The sequence below is a fragment of the Dendrobates tinctorius genome, unplaced genomic scaffold (genome assembly GCF_039654945.1).
Source record: "Dendrobates tinctorius isolate UK_male_01 unplaced genomic scaffold, ASM3965494v1 ptg000011l, whole genome shotgun sequence".
Classification (NCBI taxonomy): Eukaryota; Metazoa; Chordata; class Amphibia; order Anura; family Dendrobatidae; genus Dendrobates; species Dendrobates tinctorius.
This window is the reverse complement of record NW_027361679.1, coordinates 89,511,819-89,525,593: the sequence shown is the minus strand read 5'-3', so window position 1 is coordinate 89,525,593 and position 13,775 is coordinate 89,511,819. Positions and strand designations below refer to the sequence as shown.

The following is a 13,775-nucleotide window of genomic DNA, read 5'->3' as shown; positions in this document are numbered from 1 at the left end:
TCATTGTGCCTACTGTGCATGCAGCAGTGCCGTTTGTGCTGGAGTGGTGTATATATACTGTTCGTACAGCAGGGCTTATTGTGCCTACTGTGCATGCAGCAGTGTTGTTTGTGCTGGAGAGTGGTGTATATATACTGTTCGTACAGCAGGGCTTATTGTGCCTACTGTGCATACAGCAGTGCCGTTTGTGCTGGAGAGTGGTGTATATATACTGTTCGTACAGCAGGGCTTATTGTGCCTACTGTGCATGCAGCAGTGTTGTTTGTGCTGGAGAGTGGTGTATATATACTGTTCGTACAGCAGGGCTCATTGTGCCTACTGTGCATGCAGCAGTGTTGTTTGTGCTGGAGAGTGGTGTATATATACTGTTCGTACAGCAGGGCTTATTGTGCCTACTGTGCTTGCAGTACTGCCGTTTGTTCTGGAGAGTGGTGTATATATACTGTTCGTACAGCAGGGCTTATTGTGCCTACTGTGCATGCAGCAGTGCCGTTTGTGCTGGAGAGTGGTGTATATATACTGTTCGTACAGCAGGGCTTATTGTGCCTACTGTGCATGCAGCAGTGCCGTTTGTGCTGGAGAGTGGTGTATATATACTGTTCGTACAGCAGGGCTTATTGTGCCTACTGTGCATACAGCAGTGCACTTTGTGCTGGAGAGTGGTGTGTATATACAGTATACTGTTCGTACAGCAGGGTTAATTGTGCCTACTGTGCATACAGCAGTGCACTTTGTGCTGGAGAGTGGTGTGTATATATATACTGTTCGTACAGCAGGGTTTATTGTGCCTATTGTACATGCAGCAGTGCCGTTTGTGCTGGAGAGTGGTGTATATATACACTGTTCGTACAGCAGGGCTTATTGTGCCTACTGTGCATGCAGCAGTGCCGTTTGTGCTGGAGAGTGGTGTGCATACATACTGTTCGTACAGCAGGGCTTATTGTGCCTACTGTGCATGCAGCAGTGCCGTTTGTGCTGGAGAGTGGTGTATATATACTGTTCGTACAGCAGGGCTTATTGTGCCTACTGTGCATGCAGCAGTGCCGTTTATGCTGGAGAGTGGTGTGCATACATACTGTTCGTACAGCAGGGCTTATTGTGCCTACTGTGCATGCAGCAGTGCCGTTTGTGCTGGAGAGTGGTGTATATATACTGTTCGTACAGCAGGGCTTATTGTGCCTACAGTGCATGCAGCAGTGCCGTTTGTTCTGGAGAGTGGTGTATATATACTGTTCGTACAGCAGGGCTTATTGTGCCTACTGTGCATGCAGCAGTGCCGTTTGTGCTGGAGAGTGGTGTATATATACTGTTCGTACAGCAGGGCTTATTGTGCCTACTGTGCATGCAGCAGTGCCGTTTGTGCTGGAGAGTGGTGTATATACACTCACTGGCCACTTTATTAGGTACACCATGCTAGTAACGGGTTGGACCCCCTTTTGCCTTCAGAACTGCCTCAATTCTTCGTGGCAGAGATTCAACAAGGTGCTGGAAGCATTCCTCAGAGATTTTGGACCATATTGACATGATGGCATCACACAGTTGGCGCAGATTTGTCGGCTGCACATCCCTGATGCGAATCTCCCGTTCCACCACATCCCAAAGATGCTCTATTGGATTGACGTCCCGTTTAGCCATCCTGCCTCTCTCCACGCTCCAGTCCCAGTGAGCCTTTGCACGAATGACCGCGAGATGTCACGGTCTCGCGGGATAACAAAGTCTCGCGGTCATTCATGCAAAGGATCACTGGGACCGGAGCGTGGAGAGAGGCAGGATGGCTGAACGGGACATCGGAAGGTGAGAATAACTATATTTTTTATTATTTTTTTACACCTGATCGCTGGTCTCCCGCTGTCACACACAGCGATGCATGCTGGCCAGCGGGAGACCAGCGACCAAAGAAATGTCCAGAGGTTTCTTGCAGCGATCAGCGATACCGGCATTGGGGCCGCTCGCTGATCGCTGTCACACACAGCGATCTCGCTGGTGAGATCGCTGTTACGTCACAAAAGTTGTGACTCAGCAGCGATCTCGCTACCGAGATTGCTTAGTGAGACGGGGCCTTTAGGCTATGTGCACACGCTGCGGTTTTTGCTGCAGATCCGGTGCGGTTTTGGCCGCAGCAGAACTGCAGCAGTTCTGCAGACAGTGTACAGTAGCATGTTATCCTATGTGATTTACAATCTGCTGTGCACATGCTGCGGATTTTTAACTGCGGAAAAGCTGCGGTTTTGAATAAGAAGGAAATTACATGTCAATTCTTTTCTTCGGATTCCGCTGCGGTTTACCATCTCCTCCATTGTAAAGGTGATAAACCGCAGGGCAAAACTGAAGGCCAATCCGCAGGTCATTTTACCTGCGGTTCCGCAGATAAAAATCCGCAGACCTATCCGCAGCGTGTGCACATAGCCTTAGACAGCTTGCTCTGCACCCACTGTCGGATAGCCACCTGTGTCCATTTTTACATATTTTGGGCAGTAATCGGCCCTATACACTTATAACTGCATACATTAGAGGTCAGAGCATAAGCCTAAGTTTGTAATGAGTGTTTTCATTTTTCTGCACAAAGAAATTGCCATATTTAATTCGACACTGATTATAAAATTTTATAGAATTTATGTGAAAATCCTCTTCTAGTATTAGCAGTCAATAGAGTCAGACATATGAAGCTACTATGGGACAGCGAACAGATATGGAAGCTCACAGATCACAGGACTTTGTAAGGGAGTTCGGAAATCTCAAAGGGGAAAAAAAAAACCTTTTAGAACATGCAATGTATTCCAAGTTTGTGTGGTCTTATCCATTAGGAGAATGTCATATGACAGACATCCTGTAAAACAAAACAATTTTCCATGCTCCATCAAATGATAAGCGACAGTGGGAAAAAAAGTTAAGATAATTTACATTTTTCAGGTTTTTCACAACACGCGGGAGAAAATCACTTATTTTTAACGGACGAAAACATGGAAGCAGATGTCTGATTGTCACAGAAAAGCAATCAAGCATATGCAAAATGATTCCTGTTTATTAGAACTTAATTTATGAAATATTTTTATAAAAGCTTTATCTTCTATTTAAAAAAAAAAGTATATTACTAATAGCATCCATTAGAATCATACAAATGATGTAATAAGTTGCATCAATGACAACTGAAGCCACCTCGATTTTAAAAAATATATGTTTGAAAAAATGTAGGAAAACACGTATATTAGTTACCGGTAATGTGTTTTAATGAAACCCATGACAGCACCAACGACAGAGGTGATCTGCCCTTCAAGGACAGGAAACCTTCAAGAAAAAAAAATCTGCTCCTCTCTCCACATTAGTGGATTACAGAGCATGAGAGGACCTCCAAGTTAGTGTACACACGTGTATACATTTATACAAACTATACAGATTGTACAAATTATCCTTATCCCTACCAAAAGTGGAAAACTATATACAATAACCCACCAACTAGAAGATGATGACTTAGTAACTGGAGGGAATATAAGGGTGCTATCATGGGTTCCGTAAAAACACATTACTGGTATGTAATATACTTGTTTTCCTGTCACCCATGACAGCACCAGCGGGAGAAATGCTCTGTTAGGGAGGGACCACAGCCTGTAGAACCCTTTTCCCAAACATGAGATCAGAAGAGGCAGAAAGATCCAGTTTATAGTTGCTATAAAAGATGGAAGGTGACGACCACGTAGCTGCCTCACAGATCTGTTCTATGGACATGTCTGCTCTTTCAGCCCAAGACGTTGCCATCGTTCTTGTAGAGTCGGCCTTCAGGTCATCAGGGACTGGTCTTCCTGCGCCTATATAGGCCAACCCAATAGCTTCCCTTATCCACCTGGATAGGGTACCCTTCGAGGCTCCCTTCACCTTCCTAGAACCCTGGAAGATGATAAACAGAGCCCTGTTCTTGCTCCAAGGTTTGTTGCCAGCAAATAGTGAAGAGGCATCTCCTGACATCTAGGGTATGGAATTTCTTTTCCCTATCATTCTTTGGGTTAGGACAGAAGGAAGGTAGAGATATCTCATGTGACCTATGGATCCTACACACTACTTTAGGCAGATAGGCAGGATTAGGTTTTAAAACTACTCTATGGTCCATTAGCATGGTAAAGGGAGGATCTGCTGATAGGACCTGTATATCGCTTATTCTCGGTGCTGATGTAAGGGTGTAAGGGTTACTAAGAGTATAGTCTTTAGTGTAATTAGTTTTATGGACCCTTCAATTAAAGGCTCAAAAGGAGGTTCTGTTAAAAGTATATTCAAGACCAGGTTCAAGTCCCATGAAGGGACCCTGACCACCGAGACTGGTCTGGATCTAGCGCATGCCTTAATAAACCTAACCACCCACTGATTACCCGTGAGGTTGTAATTACACAGAGCCCCTAAGGCTGATAGATACCTGAACTTTCAAGGTACTAACTTGCCAGGCCCTGTTCCTGTCCATTCTGTAGGAACTCCAGGATTTTTTAGGGGCACCTTTCCTTCCAGAGAATACCCTGTAGATAAGAATTTTTTCCAGGCCCTACCTAAATTTTTGTAGTGACCAACTTATTACTAGCAAGTAAGGTAGAGACCAGGTTGGTAGAGAACCCCTTACCCTCTAGCACTGACCTCTCAACTTCCAGGCTAAGTGCAGCCCAGACACCTAAGGATGGAACATGGGCCCTTGAGCTTGAAGGTCCGGGATCTCCGGAAAGACCACTGGTTCCGTGACTGACATGTTCCTCAGCCAAAAGAATCAGGGCCTCTTGGGCCAAAATGGGGCTATGAGTACTACTCTTGCCCTGTCCTGCCTGATCTTCCTGAGAACTGCTGGTATTAGACAGATTGGGGGAAAGTGTAGGCCAGGGTGAAGTCCCATTTGATCCAAAAGGAGTCTATCGACTGGGGATTTTCTTTCGAATCCAGGGAGCAGAACCACTCCACTTTGCTTTTCTGTCGAGGGGCGAAAAGGTCGATTTACGACCTCCCCCACATGTCCACCAAACGTTTGAATATTGCCGTTTTGAGGGACCATTCACCCTGCAGACGTGGTCGGCGGCTCAAAAAATCTGCTGTTATATTTTCCTTTCCCCTGATGTGAAGTGCAGATAGTGACAAGATGTTCCTTTCCGTGAGGCTGAAAATTCGCTTGGTAACATACATTAGGGAGCGGGATTGTATACCGCCTGATGATTTAGAAGCTCCAACATATTTCAGGAATCGTTCCTTTCTACTGCTGAGCATGTTCCTTGAGTCAAAGGGTCGTCCAGATGTGCTCCCCACCCCCTGGGACTGGCGTCAGTGGTAACTAACTTGGTGATAAGGAAACCACGGGATGCCCTCCCGAAGGGACTTTATCCCCAACCACAAGAGGAGTGAATATATAACCTCCCGAGGCAGTGTCAGTGTACCCTCCGGACACCCTTGCAATGAACGTTGGCTTTCCAAGACGAATCCCTGCAAATCTCGAGTGGATCTAGGCCACTTCACTGCTGGGATAAACAAGGTCAGGAAGCCCAGGAGAGACATAGCACTTCTGAGGGACATCACTTGATCTTGTATTGATCTGAAGAGGAAACTGAGCAACTTTTCCTTCTTTTCCTCTGGTAGGCGACACTCTTGCTGGCAAGAGTCGAGTAAGAGTCCTAGAAACATTTGTGTCCTTTGTGGGTCCAACCTTGATTTTTCTAGGTTCAAACACCACCCTAAGCTTCCTAAGATGGTGGCTATGTCTCTCACTTGACTGTGGCAATGAGTGAAAGAACTGCCTACTATTAGGAAGTCGTCCAGGTATGGGATGACCAGTCTGTTTCTTTCTCGGAGGTGGGCCATAACTTTCAATATTAACTTCATGAATACACAAGAGGCCACTGCCAGACCAAAGGGAAGGGCCTTGTACTGGAGCCTTGTGGTGCCCCCTACTGATACCGCCACTCAGATATTTCCGGAACGCTATGTGTATTGGCACGTGGCAATACGTGTCCTTCAGGTCTAGGACAGCCATATTCTGAAATGTAAAGTGCTGCGGAATAAGTCGGCGCTACAGAAATAAAATGTATTATTTATTATTATAGCAACCCGGAAAAAGCAACTGAATTGCTGATTTTATTGATTCCATCTTGAATTACAGAATCTTCAAAAACTTGTTCAGGCCCTTCAAATTGAAAATCGTCCTGTACGAGCCATCTGGTTTCTTTATTAGAAACAGGGTAGAATGGAAGCCTTCCTCTTCTTCTACAGCTGGTACATCCTGCAGAACGTTTTTCTTTATGAGGCTCAGTACCTCTGACTCTAGTGCTATTTGCTACAAACCTGTTTGGGGGATGTCTCCAGAACTCCAGTTTCAACCCTGCCTCTACCAGGTTGAGAATCCAAGGACTGGATGATATGTTCTCCTAGGTTGGAAGGAAGAGGGAGAGCCTTCCGCCCACTTGGGGTGGAGAGACATTTGGAGGGCTTTCGACCACTTCGGGAATAAGTAACAAACAGGAACCCCTTGGTATTTTTTGGTCTATTCTCGCACCTCCTAGGTTCTGTGGATGTTCTCCTTCGGTTGTAACTTTTCCCCCCAAAAGGACTGCCTAAAGAACGAGAAGGGAGGCTTCGTGAACCCTTTCTTCTTATTGGCCGCTTTTTCTAAGATGTCATCCAAAGCCGAGCCGAATAAATATTGACCTTCACAGGGGAGAGAACAAAGTTTCCCTTTTGCCTGAACGTCTCCTGGGCAACTTTATAACCAGACTGCTCTCCGGCCTGTAATAGATAATGCGGTAGATCCTGCAGTCAGTCTGGCTGAGTCGGCCGATGCATCTGCCAAGAAAGCCGCCGCCGCCCCCCTGATTACTGGGAGCGTGGTCCTAATGGCATCACTGGAGGAATTGTCACCCACCTGGTCTACCAATGTGCTCAGTCAGACTATGAGAGACCTCGCTGTGCAAGTTGCCGCGATGGATGGTCTCAACACCCCTGCCGATGACTCCCATGTTGCTTTAAGAAAGGAGTCAAATTTCCTATCAAGAGGGTCTTTCAATAATCCTGAGTCCTCAAAGGGGAGGGATGAACTTTTTGAGGCCTTGGATATGGCAACATCCAATTTGGGAGTCTTACTCCAGGACGATGTGGCCTCATTCTCAAAGGGGTACTTCCTTTTGAAGAATGATGGCAGGGGGCCTTTCCTATCCGGCTTCTCCCACTCTTTACTGATGAGATTCAGCAACTTCTCATTCATAGGAAAAAACTATGTTTCTTCTTGTCCAAGGTGCCAAACATGACATCTTGGATAGACTTTTTGGGCTTCTGTTAGACCAGTCCCACTGTGGACCTTAACAACTTAACTAAATTGTCCACCTCTTTCATATGGAAGCAATAATCCGAGCCCAAGTCGCTTTCTGACGAGGAGGATTCCGAAGTATCTCGCAGAACTCCCTCGTCAGATGTCATCGACGATGAGGGAGACACTTTGACCCCATCCCTTCTTGGTGTTTCCCCTTATAAGGACATGGACTTTAATGAGTTCTCGCCTCAGCTCTGATGAGAGGTTTTAAGGTGGAAGAGAAGTCAGGCGTCTCATTGGCCACCGTGTCATTGACAAACACCTGGCATAATTTTTTGGGCCATGTGCTAGCCAGATCCTGCCTGCACAGACTCTGTGCTTCGATTTCCCTGTACACTTTCTAGAGGGCTCCTATCAGAAAGCGAGACAGAGAAGGAGAGAGGGAGAGAGAGATTTGCATTATTAAAATAGCATTCTCGTAGCTCACTCACCACTCAGAAAATTTGAAGGGTACCGGAACAGGAGGCAGAACGTTGTCCGAAAGGTCCCGTTTATGGACCGCAGAATCCTCCATCCCGGTAGAGGTGCGCCGCCTTGTCCTAAAATCTTTGGACCTGCGTGTCCCACTGGAGCGTCCTGAACTTCCATCCTGGCGAGGCTGGCGTTGGGGTTGCTGCGGCTGCTCTGGCTCCCAATGCTGCTGCTGTTGCTGCTGTGGAGAGGGCTGCTGTGCCTACATTGCTGTGCCTCCATTGCTGGGAACTTGTCTTTCTTCTGCAATGCTGCTGCTGCCGCCGTCATGCAGGTGAAGGTTCCCCCAACAAGGACAGGAAACCATTGATGTGGAGAGAGGAGCCGCCCTTTTTATCTTGAAGGTTTCCTGTCCTTAAAGGGTGGATCCCCTCTCTCGCTGGTGCTGTCATTGGTGACAGGAAAAAAAATCAATTTCACCATAGTTTTTAATTTAATATATGAGCCTGTATCCCAACATATGGGTATTTCTAAGAGTTTTTATTAGGAGCATTCCTAGGTGGATCAAGGCAGGACTTAAAACGTTTTGTGAACGGAGATTGTAATATTAGATGGTATGTTTAGCTACAGTATAAGCCTGTACTAATACTACCTACGCAGCCGTTTGGGCATATTTGGCTATGTCTGCCCATACTCTTACAATTCATTCCTCAGCCTAAGCTCTAGAATACTGCATTCATCATGCTGGGCTCTGCTGGTTTTCAGCACTTCCATGAAAATGAATGCAGCAGTGCACATGACTTACCTCTGCTCCATTCACATAGGATTCTTCACAGACCTAGTTGTCGGGGGTCGGTGGATGTCCCAGTGGTCAGACACCCAGCAATCGGGGATTGCTTTAAAACTTGAGAATATTGCTTTAACCTCTTTACCCCGGGTGAGTTTACATTTTTCCTCACTTACTCGAAGAGACATACATTTTCATACTTTTCCAGCCATATAGCCGAGGGCTTGTTTTTTGTATGACGAGATGTATTTTTGAATGACAACATTGATTTTACCATATAGTGTAGTGGAAAACGGGAAAAAAATTCTAAGTACGGTGAAATTACATGAAAAAAGTGCAATTCCACAATGGGTTTTGGGTTTATTTACCAAGCTCAATACAAGTTAGTTAAAGGTACCGTCACACTTAGCGATGTACCAGCGATCCCGACCAGCGATATGACGCGGTCAGGATCGCTGGTGCATCGCTAAGTGGTCGCTAGTGAGCTGCCACACAGGCAGATCTCACCATAGACATCGCAGGGGTCGGGGGTCGTTACTTACCTGTCAGACGAGGTGATCCTGACGTCCTCCCGCCCGCGTCCACGCGTCGCTCGTCTCCACAGCAGGAAGCCCCAGCAGGAAGCTGACGAGAAACGGCCCAGGACGTTCTCGCGCGATCAGAGATAACCAGCGGGGGAGCGGTCGGAGGTAAGTATCAGATATAGCGATATCGCTAGCAATATCGCTATAACGTCACAAAAAACAGTGACGTTATAGCGATATTGCTAGCGATATCGCTTAGTGTGACAGGCCCTTAAGACAAACCAGCCATTATGATTCTCCATGTTAGCACGAGTACAAAGATACAAAGCATGGGGCTATTCGCGGACGGCATTATTTTAATATCCCTAAATGTCAAATTCTGAATCCAACGCCCTCTGTCCCGAACCCTGTAAATCTTAAAGCTAAGTATTCCTTTAAGTGGGATAATGACAACATAACGTATCTTGGAAACTGATTGGCCCTCTCAATTGATACAATGCTCTCACTAAATTATGAAGCTCCCAGACAGATCAAAGGCGACATGCTACGCATGGGACAACACGACATGTCCTGGTTAGGAAGAATAGAGTCTGTAAAAATGTTCATAATCCCCCAGATACTGTACATATTCCGCAACCTCCCCATCACTGACCCCATGAAAATTCTCAAAGAGTTACAAACAATCATATTAAAATACATATGTCAGGAAAAACAGCACATCTAAAGCAGATATACTATATATCCCAATATATACCAGTGCCCTTCAGTGGTGAAGTATTACAGGGCAGCCATATTTGAACAACTGAGGTTAATGTGGAATGATAAGAATGACAGACATTGGATAGAAATCGAGAAACACCTCATAAAGTCCTCAAACGTTGCATAGTTCTTTTATTCATATATCATTACGTGGCCTAATCCCGGCGATGATAAAAAAATTGTGTCTGCCACCAACGGTGGAGGCGGCGCTGGGAGTGTGAAGCATTCTGATCAATAAATTGCATACTATTAATTTGGCGCTCTCTAAGGCCCCCATAGAGACTTTGGAGATGTGTATTCCGGACCTACAGATTCGTATGTATGTACGAGGAAGGAACATTATTGGCCTTCTCTATGATCAGGGAGAGGTATCTCCTTTCACAGAGATCATTATACATAACTACAAATGAGACATTTCTTAAAAGGAAAGGAGGAAATAGTGTTTTCACAACCCTCCGAATTATTTGCAATGCTCCTCGCCCCAACGCGGCCAATACGAGCGCTGGACTCGCATCTCCATAAATGGGAGGCTGATCTACAGTACGGGATCAACCCGGGGCAATGGCGAACATCCTTCTCAATGAACGCCAGAAAGCTGCTGTACAGGTGGTACTTCACACCATATAGATTGTCTAAGATCTACCGCAGCTCCCCAGATGTGTGCTGGAGGTGCGGAAACCCCAACGCAGATATGTCACGTTTGGTGGGGGTGCCAAAAGGTGGAGCGGCTGTGAGACGCAATCTCCCATTTAGTGTCTCAGATTAGTGGTGTCCCAATTAAAATTGGGAGAAAACAGGCGCTTCTGGCCGTTGACCTGGTTTTGATTCCGCACGAGTTCAGGACAGTAATTGTGCACATACTCATAGCTACTAGAATTAAAATTGCAGGATATTGGAAAAACCCCAAATGTCCGTCATTGTCTGAGATCGTGGCTTTGGTGAATGATAATTGTCTATCAGAGAAGATAGTTGCTTCATCCACCAATAATATAACATCATATCTCAGGACATGGGACAGCAGGCTATCATTCAGGCTTAATACTGTGGTCAGAGAGATGTAATAGAGCTATTAATGGTAAATTATTGGTAAAGTAATCTGTTGTCATCGCTCCCTTCCCTTTTGCTTTTTGTTTCCCATAATGTTCAGTTATGTTAAAATACTATTATATTTGGCCGAAAAATGATTGAGGCAATTTTTGCAACAATGTTCAATGATTGGAGGCTAAATAGTTGTTAAATATGATTTTATTTAAAATCAAAAAAATTTATGGTTAAAAAAAAAAAAATACAGGACATGTATAGTTTGTTATTTAAGTGGTGAAAAAAAAAATCCAGAACTTTGTAAGAAAAACAAACAAACCTATTTTTCGCTTTTGTTGCAATTTTTAGAGAAGTGTAACGTTCTCATTTTTGGGAATCTAGGGCTGTTTGAAGGTTTATTTTTTGCTCCCCAAGCTGACATTTGCATTGATTCCATTTTGGGGTAGATATGATGTTTTGATCGCCTTTTATTGCATTTTATTAAAAAGTTGCGGCGACCAAAATAACGTAACCCTGGTGTTTTGGTTTTTGTTTTCTCATTACACAGGTTGCCAATCAGTATATTTTGATAGATAGTGCGTTTCTGAACACAGTGATCCCAAATGTGTATTTAATTTACGTTTTATTTTTAATGGGGCAAAAGAGGGGTGATTTGAACTTGTGGTTTTCTTTTTAACAACTTTTTACTGTGTTTAACAGTTCCCTTAAGAGACTTGAAGCTGCGATCGTATGATCCCCTGTGTTAGGTATAGCAAAAATCACCATCTCCTAGGAGTATAGCGATGAAAGGCCTAAGCGTATTCAACAAACCCATGGCTGTCATGGACAACCCATTGGCGCCTGGCGGGATCAATGACGTGCTTCCTGTCAGCAGGATTTAACACGCGCAGTCAGTGATCGACAGCAGCAACTCAGATCCACCTGCGGCTGTTAGAGGCACTTGATGGATGATTATATCAGCCATCAAGTGTGGGGAAAAAGGCAGGGACACGGCCAATGATGTAAACACATGTCGTAAAGGAGTTAAGTAGCTGCCATCACTAGCCTATTTTGATGTATGCTACAAGACTCGTTTAAGCTCAAGAGCAGCTTTTTTTAGTACCTTCATGGGATTATTTAGCTCCTCGTCTTCACGTTCTTTCTGAAACCGTTTCTCTTCCTCCTCAATTAGTTTTTCCGCTTGGAAGTTTCGTGTAGCTCCATGCTCCATGGCGTAGTCTGTATTTTCTGGATCTGTCTAGTAGACCAACAAGTTGTGAGACAGTTACAACTTCAAGTAAATAAAGAAAACCAGACCAAAATCAGAACATAAAGCAGTGTAATAGTTGGATAACTCAAGTTCAAGGGGGACGACGGTCAGAAGGACCCCTAGACGGTTTGATAAAAATGTTATTAAAAGAACCGCACATTGGTGATCCCACCATGGTAGGAACCAGCAGCACCTGGCAGGGTCAAAGATCCAGTACAATCTCCCCTTTGATTTGGTGCCAGGAGGCGGCAGGATCAACGAGACATCCAACCTATGAGCAGCCAAGAAGGACTATTTAGGAGCAGGCAGCCGCACTTTCAGGACTGCCATTGCCACTTTCCTGCGTCTTCATCCATGTCATAATAGACAACTAGTGCAGGTGGAAGAGCAGATCAGACTGTGGCAGCCATAGAAATGTAGCCTGCTTCTGACTGTGTAACAGGGCAGCATGAGGTGCTTTCCTATACAGTGCCCCTTTACCCCCACCCCTCAAAAAAAAAAAAAAAAGGATATAGAGAGATATATATATATTTTTTTTACAAACGGAAGTATGGCACATGGTACTGTATGCCCATAGAGTGGCATAGGGCAACACCTTATGTCAGAGGGATGAGATGCAGTGTGCACAGACCTAAGTTGACAAGGGGACTGTCAGTCAAAGGGGTATATTAGCACTCTGGGGGGGTAACTGAGCTAATGTTCCTCATTAGTGCTGGTACCCCTCTCTGAACCAGGGCCAACGTACCCACAGAGCAGAATTACCGCACCCAATCATTATAAATGCACAGCCTGATACATTTCATGGTTTTTAGGGATGGAGTTACAAGTGTGGCAAGCAATGGGATAACTACAATACTGGCATTGCTTTCAGATACCATCATGCAAGGATGTACTTTCATAGGGATTGCATGTTTATATCAATATAGGCTATTATCGCATCATCCATCACAGCGACTGTGTACATAGCTTTTTTCTGTCTTCCATACCTTAAAGGTGATTTCGGCTAAGCATCGAGTACATTTGATATAAAAACGAAAGATGGGGAGTCCCAAATATTGTTCATTTTGCACGGTTTCCTTTCTGGCATTAAACTTTTTTCCTTTATATATGTACTCTCCACATGTTTTACACCTAGAATAGAGAAAAGCGTTAATTTCCAAATCATAGCATGGAATGGGATTTGGGGTACAAGGTTCTGCTCACAGAACTAAAGCTACATAAAGCACAAACTATATATAAGGACTCCACTGCTTTTGTGATACAGTGGGTAATGGAACATGGCAGAGGCAATCCAGCGAATGGGTAAAGTATCACTTTCCAACCCCTTCTCCCTGAATGCTACCCAATCATCCATGACATGACATTACGCCTGCATATTTAGGCTGGTACTGAATGTAATGCCATGCTAATGGAATAACTATACATGGCTAGAAAAGCAAACAAAGCACATCCATAGGTAGGAGCAGCCATTACAAGGCTAGCAAACATAAGAGACATATTGCCCAACTGTGGGAAAAGCCGAAAAAAAGTATTGCGCATGCAGGGAAGAGATGACACAGCTCGCGAAACGCGCGTCGGGGAACGTGGCCACAGCACGGGCAGCAACTACAGTCTCTATGGGTAATTAACCCCTTTATTTATATTTATTTGCATAGCGGACCTTGCATACATGCTTATTATTGATAT

The 13,775-nt window shown here is 44.9% G+C and overlaps 1 protein-coding gene across 2 annotated transcripts in view; it reads right to left on the bottom strand.

Moving 5' to 3' along the window:
* Window positions 1–13,775, bottom strand: part of YJU2 (YJU2 splicing factor homolog) — a 62,476-nt gene that overhangs the window by 36,424 nt on the left and 12,277 nt on the right. For both annotated transcript variants that reach the window (XM_073544531.1, XM_073544540.1), the window contains exons 3-4: window positions 13,076–13,220; window positions 11,943–12,077 (exon numbers count right to left, since the gene is read on the bottom strand). In XM_073544531.1, the coding sequence (XP_073400632.1) occupies window positions 11,943–12,077; window positions 13,076–13,220 (280 nt within the window). The remainder of the gene's footprint in view (window positions 1–11,942; window positions 12,078–13,075; window positions 13,221–13,775) is intronic.